Genomic DNA, 10,637 nt, shown 5'->3' with positions numbered 1-10,637 from the left:
ATTGATTCATTAATAAACACAGTACATTAAATAAATGGAACATAAATAAACGAAGAAATAAAATAAGAATGAAAGTGTCCTACGCACCCAGCGTTTGGGGCTATGGCAAGGTATCGTGGTGGTGGTATTGTTCTATTTAGAGTTCTCATCACATCTCCACGTCTTTCAAGAGAGATCACTCTGATCCAACCTTGAGAGTTGTCTGCGCTGATCTCCGTGAAAAAGAGGTTGTTGGTGGATTGGTCCACACAAAGCGAACCAACAGTGTTTGGCTGTGCCTGATTCGCTACTGCAAAGGAATATATCCAGAAAGAGAATTGATGCAGAAATACAAACACAGCAAGTTGTTCATAATATGAACTGTGGCTGTCATACATTATAACATCTGGGTTAAGTCCCAAAGCACTCGGTTGATCGACAGGATTCCGGACTAGATTAAGTTTTGTGTTCACACACACACACACACACACACACACACACACACACACACACACACACACACACACACACACACAACACACACACACACACAAACACACACACACACACACACACACACACACACACACACACGGAGAGACACCTTTTGCCATGGACTTATTTTTTACAAACTTGAGTCAGCAAGTGGTGAATATTATTTTTTTCCTCCGGAACGTTGTAATAACTTGTATTCAAGGTTGGGTTTTGTAGGCACACACACACACACACACACACACACACACACACACACACACACACACACACACACACACACACACACACACACACACACACACACACACACACACACACACACACACACACACACACACTTTTCTTTTCAATTGCCATGACTTTAAGCACATGAGTCAAAAAGTACCTTTTAATGTCCGAACCACATTGGCAGACGAGCCATTCAGAGAGGACAACTTGATCGCAGCTACACGAGAGTCGTACCAGATTATCTCCCTTGTGTTAGGGTTAAAGGTCACGACCTCAGGAATGGAGCCATCTGGTAGAATAGCAGCGGAGACACTCTTTGTCGATCGTTTCACTTGGTACAGCTGGCCAAGAAGTTTGTCCGCAACAAGAAAGAAGTCAGAAGCGGCATAATCTGAGAAGAGAAAAACACAAACGTGGGCGTATACGCACACGCACGCGTGCACGTTTACGTGTTTGTTGGTGAAGTCGAACCTCCCCTTGTGACCAAGTTTACTGTTTGCTGTGCCTGCGTGCACTCTCATTGTGCGTGTGTTTGAATGTGTGATTTAACTGTGTATTTTGTTAGCTTAAACGCCCAGTGGGCCTAAAGTCGAAATAAAACCTTGTAAACCTTGACCACATCTTGAAAGCGACCACTTGTCCACAATGACCTCTCCAAAGGAACCCAGACGAGTGTTTCCTTTATATGATCCACCTTTCAATAACGATCCCCTGTGGTCGTTGTTGACAGGTTCGACGTTATATTAATGGGAAGGAAGATAACTACCGTCTAGAACTTTCTTGCAATATACAAAGAGGAAGGACTTATTTTGGCTTAGTATTTTGATATAATGCTAACATTACGACACTGTAGTGCATTTTAGACAGAGATGGCATTTTAATGATCTCAAAGAATTGTCAATTTATGAAGCAAAGGGAAATGCAATACTGTAAACAAACTGTTTATTAATAAAAATGTCCTGGTCAACACAAAAGACTTTACCAAATGGAACTACATGTTCAATTAAGAGGCCCAATGGACGATTACAAATTAATTTGTAAACGTTTCTTGCAGAAGAAAACTTTGACCTACCAGTAATACAAGAGGTGTTGTCTTTCCCCAGCTGAAAGCCAAAGTGGCATTGACACATGTGACCTTGACCTTGAGCTAAGCATAACTGGCTGCAGCCTCCATTGTCAAGTTCGCACGAATCTGCAATGGTTTCATATATATTTTAATATAAGAAAAATGCGAAAACAAGTATGTATTCGAAGGTATGTGAATGTATTGTTTTGTCAATAACAAACGTTCCAAATCCAACAACCTAACTTTCTTGTTTTTATATTTAGTCAAGTTTTGACTAAATATTTTAACATCGAGGGGGAATCGAAACGAGGGTCGTGGTGTATGTGCGTGCGTGTGTGCGTGTGTGCGTGCGTGCGTGTGTGTGTGTGTGTGTGTGTGTGTAGAGCGATTCAGACTAAACTACTGGACCGATCTTTATGAAATTTGACATGAGAGTTCCTGGGTATGAAATCCCCGAACGTTTTTTTCATTTTTTTGATAAATGTCTTTGATGACGTCATATCCGGCTTTTCGTGAAAGTTGAGGCGGCACTGTCACGCCCTCATTTTTCAACCAAATTGGTTCAAATTTTGGTCAAGTAATCTTCGACGAAGCCCGGGGTTCGGTATTGCATTTCAGCTTGGTGGCTTAAAAATTAATTAATGACTTTGGTCATTAAAAATCTGAAAATTGTAAAAAAAAAAATAAAAATTTATAAAACGATCCAAATTTACGTTTATCTTATTCTCCATCATTTGCTGATTCCAAAAACATATAAATATGTTATATTCGGATTAAAAACAAGCTCTGAAAATTAAATATATAAAAATTATTATCAAAATTAAATTGTCCAAATCAATTTAAAAACACTTTCATCTTATTCCTTGTCGGTTCCTGATTCCAAAAACATATAGATATGATATGTTTGGATTAAAAACACGCTCAGAAAGTTAAAACAAAGAGAGGTACAGAAAAGCGTGCTATCCTTCTTAGCGCAACTACTACCCCGCTCTTCTTGTCAATTTCACTGCCTTTGCCATGAGCGGTGGACTGACGATGCTACGAGTATACGGTCTTGCTGAAAAATGGCAGCTACTTGACTAAATATTGTATTTTCGCCTTACGCGACTTGTTTGATTATGTATTCGAAGTTTTTTTTGGTTTGTTGTTCGTTTGTTAGTTTGTTTGTTTGTTAAACTATGCCAAAATAAAGAGCTGCAAACAGTGCTACAGTCAGTGTTGCGTGCAGTGTTATATGTTGTGTTGTGTTCGGTAACTGTTTGTTTGTCTGTCTTTCTGAACATACTCGCAAGTCATATGTTAAACGCCACCATAATTAAAGATACATTGAGGAATCATGGCGCATTAACTGATTTATTTTCTTGACGGTAAAAGACACAAACGTTGAACAAAGCGTTTGTACATTTCGCACGATTAATCTTGTGTCGAACGAACATACTTCAGAAAGTGTAGGAATGTTAAAACAAAAACACTAACCAACATTCTTTAGAAGCACCGAGAGGTATTTACAAAGCTGCGTTTGATAATGGCAGACATTGCTAAGGCATGCAGCTTTAGCAAAAATGGTCAGGAACTTCTTCTAATTTCTTTATTTATAGGCGGAAACTCCCACGGCTCTTACGTGCATGGCCGTTTTTATCCCACCATGTTAGGCAGCCATAGGCCGCTTTCAGGGGAAGCATGCTGGGTATTATCATGTTTCTATAACCGACCGAACTCTGACATGCACGACAGGATGTTTTCCGTGCGTACTTGGTTTTGTGCTTGCGTGTACACTGTGCCCGTCTTGTGTACATTTAACTGTGTTATCTAGAATGTTTTTCATTTTCACCTTCTGAAAAAAGGTATTGACACTCTGTGCATACTCAACATCCACATGCGTTTACCTGGGAGATCGGGAAACATCTCCACACTTAAGCCACCAGGCGCGGCCGCGATTCGAACCCACGACCGCAGGAGGGGGCCGGTGTCTTATCCACTAGGCTATTGCGCCCGTCTGACGAGGAACAAGAACTGGCAATGAAGCTAGTTTACTTTAAAAACTCACGCTGCTCGCTGCTGTCGGCTGCATCGTAGATGACGATATCGGTGACGTCATGGGTTTTGTTGGGGAGAACGAACGTCACGGTATCATCGTCTACACCAAGATCAGCGTCCCTGAAGGTAATGTTGTTGTCGTCCAACCAGATCAAGTAGTCCTGGCAAGCAGTTTGATGTTATTATGAGTTACAGAGGCGGAGCAGTTAAGCTAGAGGGGGGGGGGGGGGGGGGGGGGGGGGTCCAGGGGTACATTGTGGGGTACATTTTATGAACAATTTATGGCTTATCCTTGATTTTAAACATGATCAACTGGTGACAGCAGCCACTCATTATTTCTTTTAAAGTTAGTATTAAATGTTTTGTTGTTGACAACCGGGGGGGGGGGGGGGGGGGGTGTGACCGGTCCGGAACCACTGTAACCCTCCCCCCCTAATCCGCCCCTGAGTTATTTCTAATATGCTGACTGTTAGCAGGCATGTCGAGAGAAAAGTATATATATAGGCGAATGCTAATATCGTTTGTGAGACATGTCTGTTATCATTTGGTAACAGTAAGCATATTAGAAATAACGGTTTTATTACCGTTTAATTCGACCAAATGAAATTTCGAAGCGACCCCGCGAATTAGACACAACAGCCGCAATGGGAACTTGAGCGCTCCTACCTGATTATGCCTGTCAGTCAAAGAATTCTCGTGAACTGGTTCAGCCAATCAGAGTAACACACCTGACGTGATGAATATTCACAGGTCAAATGCGCTTGACACACAACAATCTCACAAGATAAACCATGTTGAACATGTGTTTCGGTTGCTTCGCTTTTTCTTGTTGAACAGAGAGCGACAGATTTAGAACCGACTCCAGACGGATGGTAAATGACGTAAATATACATTTGACGTAAAGTGAGTGACGAAATTTCACTTGATTTTTCCGAACTTAGATAATTTAGATTTCAAGTGAGCATTGTACACTCAGAGGATGGGCGGTGCTTAGCTGTTTCGTAAAGCACCCACAGACAAAACTCGCTTTTCGGTATTTTTTTTAGATAAAGAGAGTATTATCCAGGGCCGGACTACCGGGGGGGTTATGGGGGTTGCGCAACCCCCCCCCCCCCCCCCCCTAGCCTAAACATGTACCTCACTTATTCAAATTTTTTTTTTACTATTGTTTATTTTATGCCGTTTCATGCAAGGAGCGACCATTTTCCTATCTCAGAATATGACCTACCCATGACCTACCCCACCACTTGCAACCCCCCCCCCCCTCCTCTTAGCCTAGTCCGGCCCTGTTATCTGAAGTCATTCTTTAGAATAAATCACGCTGATATTGTTGATTTACATTTTTACTTTGTCTTGTTAATGTTTAGCTTGATAAACAAAATGGGTCCCTGCCTGAACGTATTACATTTAGAGGGTCACCTAGAATCCGTCCTGATTGGTCAAAAAGCCATATGGGGCTCTGAATTGGTAATAAGAGTATATGAACAGTGTGTTTGTTTGTTTTTATTTTATGAGGTTTTGTTTGTTTTTGTGTGTGATTGTTTGTGTGTGCGTGGATGTGTGTGCGTGCGTGGATGTGTGTGCGTGCGTGGATGTGTATGCTTGCGTGCGTGCGTGTGTGCGTGCATGCGTGCATGCGTGTGTGTGTGTGTGTGTGTGTGTGTGTGTGTGTTGTTCGTGTTGGTGGCTGTGGTGGTGGTGGTGGTGGTGGTGGTGGTGGTGGTGGTGGGGGTGGTGGTGTTCTTCTACTGGTTGAGATTTTTACTCAAATCAACAAAATACATACTCTGAAAACAGCGAGCCCAGCGGTCTGAGTCGAGAGAATCGTATATCTGTGGATATCTCCTCCATTCTTGTCAACGCTTACGATATAATTCAGATCCAGCCAGTACAATCTGCAATAAAGTTCAGAACAATCTGCAATAAAGTTCAGAAAAATCTGCAATAAAGTTCAGAACAATCTGCAATAAAGTTCAGAACAATCTGCAATAAAGTTTGCAAAATACAAAGGAAGTTTTCATTTTCTGTTTTGGAATATAATTCCTTTTCTCTGAAAAAAGTATACAGGAAATGCTTAATGTACGTTAAGGTGCGTTCATAACCAACAATTTGACATTTATTTTAGAAAGGTAAAACAGTTATTATAAAGTTATAAAGTACAGTTATAAAGGGTTTTTTAAGAAGAGTAATAAATTATGTTGCATTTTCCACTTCAAACTTTGCCTGCAGCCAGTACGATCCAGGCCGTCTTATCGTAAGTCGAAAGAATAGAAGTAAGTGGTTAAGATTTACTGACATTCACACATGAACAAAATGTATCAGCAGAACAGAAATGTGTATTCTCAATACAGTTGGTAAATATCCGAAGAATTGTGATCATATTAAAGTAACTTTTATTTATTGAAGTTGTAATTATATCAAATAAAAACAAATGTGAACGCCTTATGTTAAATTGGACTTTCAGTATGAAATGCATTAGCCGATTGACTGACTATGAAATACAACCACACACCTTAATACCAACCCCAACGGTAAAACAAGATAAACTCTACCGAATACAAAAAAGTTCAAGAATAACAAATGAATAAAGATAATTCATGAAACAATAGCAACATTTTGTTTACCTTTCTTTTCTTAATATAGCCCTCTCTCTCCGATTCATTCAAGGAACACACAACACACGTGTGTAATCAAGTGCACACACGTACATCACCTTTGTTATATGAAGTCTTATATCGCGCGCGTATCTCCAGACTCGGACTCAAGGTGCAGGGATCTGTTTATGCCGTGTGAGATGGAATTTTTTACACAATACATCACGCATTCACATCGACCAGCAGATCGCAGCCATTTCGGCGCATATCCTACTTTTCACGGCCTATTATTCCAAGTCACACGGGTATTTTGGTGGACATTTTGTTTTTATCTATGCCTATACAATTTTGCCAGGAAAGACCCTTTTGTCAATCGTGGGATCTTTAACGTGCACACCCCAAAGTAGTGTACACGAAGGAGTGAGTTTGAGCCAAACGAACTAGATACACTGATATGAGAATGCAGATGTTTGCACGAGCATACAGATAACAGCAGCAGCCAGACCCTATCACACACAGCTTTCTACATCTCACGAGTTTGCTGTCTTATATCGACGAACCAGAAACCTAGAGCTGCTAAAAATATTTCTCACGCGCAAGGCAGGGAGACAACTCCGTCAATATAGAGCGGCTGCCGTGAAAGGGGGACTACTGCGACACCCTGTCACAAATACATATTACCTGTCCGTCTTCTGGTCGTAAAGCAGGTTCCGAGGAGTTTTGAGACCTGAGTTCAGAATATTTATGGGCAAAGTTCCGTTGATTGTCCCAAATTGAAAGGAAACAACTGCATCTGCGTTTTCAACCCAGTACAGCACACTGCAAGCAATTGAATTCCAATTATAGTCAATCCATCAATCAAGCAAACGAAAGCAAAGTCATTATCATCATCATCATCAGCATCAGCAGCAGCAGCAGCAGCGGCAGCAGCAGCAGCATCACCATCATCAATCAATCAATCACTCAATCAATTAATCATTATCATCATCATCATCATCATCATCATCAATCAATCACTCAATCAATTAATCATTATCATCATCATCATCATCATCATCATCATCATCATCATCATCATCATCATCATCATCATCATCATCATCATCATCATCAATCATATCAATCATTAAATCAATTAGTCGATCAATCCAGCAAACGAATGCAAAGTCATAAACCAATAGCTCTTACACAGCTGCATAATATACCCAAGAATAGATAATCCGCTCAAAGCCCAGCACAAAAACCTTTAAAGTTTTCACCGGTACCAGAAGGAAAACACACTATGATACAAATGTACACAATTCTGGACGACAAATGCGATGGCATTGTTCTTGTTGGTGGTGGTGGGAAAGGAGATGGTGGTGGTGGTTGTGGTGTAAGTGCTGTTGTTGTCGTTCAGAAAAATATAATGAAAGAACTTACCTTCTGCGAGAATCCACGGCGAGATCAGAGGGGGAGTGAAGACTGTTGTAGACGACTGTTGGTTCAGAATGCCCCTGAGTCAGAGAGTAGATGCTTCCGTTGGTCAGGCTCCAGAATAGTCGCCCTCCTGCCCAGTCGTAGGCCAAACCTACACAGACATGATCTAGTTCTACATTTAATTATGCACTCAGTCGTGGGCCAAACCTACACAGACATTATCTAGTTCTACATTTAATGATGCACTCAGTCGCCCAGTCGTAGGCCAAACCTACACAAATATGATCTAGTTCTACATTTAATTATGCACTCAGTCGCCCAGTCGTAGGCCAAACCTACACAAATATGATCTAGTTCTACATTTAATGATGCACTCAGTCGCCCAGTCGTAGGCCAAACCTACACAAATATGATCTAGTTCTACATTTAATTATGCACTCAGTCGCTCAGTCGTAGGCCAAACCTACACAAACATTATCTAGTTCTACATTTAATCATGAACTCAGTCGCCCATTCGTAGGCCAAACCTACACAGACATTATCTAGTTTTACATTTAATGATGCACTCAGTCGCCCAGTCGTAGGCCAAACCTACACAGACATTATCTAGTTTTACATTTAATGATGCACTCAGTCGCCCAGTCGTAGGCATAACCTACTCAGACATTATCTAGTTCTACATTTAATCATGCACTCAGTCGCCCAGTCGTAGGCCAAACCTACACAGACATGATCTAGTTCTACATTTAATCATGCACTCAGTCGTAGGCCAAACCTACACAGACATTATCTAGTTCTACATTTAATGATGCACTCAGTCGCCCAGTCGTAGGCCAAACCTTCACACTACACAGACATCATCTAGTTCTACATTTAATTATGCATTCAGGCGCCCAGTCGTAGGCCAAACCTACACGAACATGATCTAGTTCTACATTTAATCATGAACTCAGTCGCCCAGTCGCAGGCCAAACCTAAGCAGACATTATCTAGTTCTACATTTAATTATGCACTCAGTCATAGGCCAAACCTACTCAGACATTATCTAGTTCTACATTTAATCATGAACTCAGTCGCCCAGTCGCAGGCCAAACCTAAACAGACGTTATCTAGTTCTACATTTAATCATGCACTCAGGCGCCCAGTCGTAGGCCAAACCTACACAGACATTATCTAGTTCTACATTTAATCATGAACTCAGTCGCCCAGTCGCAGACCAAACCTTCACATTCATGATCTAGTTCTACATTTAATCATGACCTCAGTCGCCCAGTCGTAGGCCAAACCTACATACAGTATCTGATTCTACTTTTAATCAGCGGTCAGACAACAATTTGTTCTTCTACCCAGTTAAAAACCGATCCTGAATAACGATACAGTATCTGATTCTACGGTGTAGACAACATAAATGTTTCTAACAAACAAGAGACACAGCAGACACAAAAAAAACGATGTTGTGACTTTTCTTTGAAATTCCAAAAGTTGGCCATAGCAATGACGAAATAAACAGATAATCATACAAACAGCAAAACAAGAAAGAGTTTGACAGGCAGACATGTACAAATGTGACCCTCCACCACGGAATGAGTCGCATGTCACCTTTGCATGTTTTTCATATTTTTTACATTTTCCTAAAGAGTTTTGTATGCTCTATCCAGTGGTGAAAACCGTTTTAGAAAAGAGCGAAAACTGTTTGAGTTATAAGCCTGTGACTAAAGGTGACCCTCACACTGTTAAAAGACACTCTCCGGACTTACATCAAGCCTAGCGCAGAACCGCGCGAGGTGACATGTGACTCATTTCGTGGAGGAAGGTCACAATTATGGTCAATGAACAGCTAGATAAGTAGACACACATACAGACACAGACACACGGGAGGCAGGCACAGCAATCGACACACAACCACATAGAGCCAATAGACGATTGACCTCAGCAACGATTCTGGTCGGTACCTGAGATATCGCCAAGCGAAGAATGCAGCTCTTCCTCCGTTTCAGAGTGGATTGTGTAGCTTCGTATAGCGTGTCCTGTGACGTAGAACACGGTTGCATTGTGGGAATCTACAGCAAGATGGCGGATGTTGAGAGAGGAATTGTCAACGACACAGATAACGCTCTTGTTCTTAGTTCGGTTGTCGAGGTATGGGTGACTGAAGAGCATGTTGATGGGAACGGTACAGATCTTGGTTCGCGTGCTTACGATCATGCTTTTCCAGATGGTCTTCACGCTTCCTATGGAGAGAGAACAAGTCGCGTAAGGCGAAAATACAACATTTAGTCAAGCTCACGCTTCTTATGGAGAGAGAAAAATGCGTGTGGTCTAGAGATGACTCGTCCGATCATTTTGCTGTGTTGATGTGTGACTCCTGTGTTCAGCGCTTGAGTGCGTTGCGTAAACGTGGGAGGGTGAGACACAGGTACGCGAGTTTACCCTCCCCCCCCCCCCATCTCTGTCTCTGTCTGTTTCTCTCTCTCTCACTCACTCACTCTCTGTCTCTGTCTGTCTCTATCTCTCTCTGTCTCTCTCTCTCTCTCACTCACTCACTCTCTGTCTCTGTCTGTCTCTGTCTCTCTCTATCTCTCTCTCTCTCTTTCTCTCTCTCTCTCTTTCTCTCTCTCTCTCTTTCTCTCTCTCTCTCTCTTTTACTCTCTCTCTCTCTCTTTTTTTTACAATATACAGCATCAAGTCTCCCACCAGTAAAAAAAAAAATATCAACATGTAGTTCGTTTATTGGACGGGTGCCTGTTTGAGTTTGAATTACACTGTTTATGCTCATAGTTAATATTTGAAGTACTTAGGACTATTGTTTTCAACATAAC

At 41.5% G+C, this 10,637-nt stretch overlaps 1 protein-coding gene across 1 annotated transcript in view; it reads right to left on the bottom strand.

Moving 5' to 3' along the window:
- Positions 1-26: 26 nt before the first annotated feature.
- Positions 27-10,637, bottom strand: part of LOC138945836 (low-density lipoprotein receptor-related protein 4-like) — a 28,678-nt gene continuing 18,067 nt past the window's right edge. The window contains exons 8-15 of the mRNA XM_070317350.1: positions 9,771-10,049; positions 7,822-7,969; positions 7,081-7,218; positions 5,592-5,700; positions 3,816-3,966; positions 1,775-1,894; positions 860-1,093; positions 27-289 (exon numbers count right to left, since the gene is read on the bottom strand). Of these exons, the coding sequence (XP_070173451.1) occupies positions 27-289; positions 860-1,093; positions 1,775-1,894; positions 3,816-3,966; positions 5,592-5,700; positions 7,081-7,218; positions 7,822-7,969; positions 9,771-10,049 (1,442 nt within the window). The remainder of the gene's footprint in view (positions 290-859; positions 1,094-1,774; positions 1,895-3,815; positions 3,967-5,591; positions 5,701-7,080; positions 7,219-7,821; positions 7,970-9,770; positions 10,050-10,637) is intronic.

The sequence above is a fragment of the Littorina saxatilis genome, linkage group LG13 (genome assembly GCF_037325665.1).
Source record: "Littorina saxatilis isolate snail1 linkage group LG13, US_GU_Lsax_2.0, whole genome shotgun sequence".
NCBI lineage: Eukaryota > Metazoa > Mollusca > Gastropoda > Littorinimorpha > Littorinidae > Littorina > Littorina saxatilis.
The sequence above is the reverse complement of the archived record's forward strand: the minus strand, read 5'-3'. Positions and strand labels throughout refer to the sequence as shown.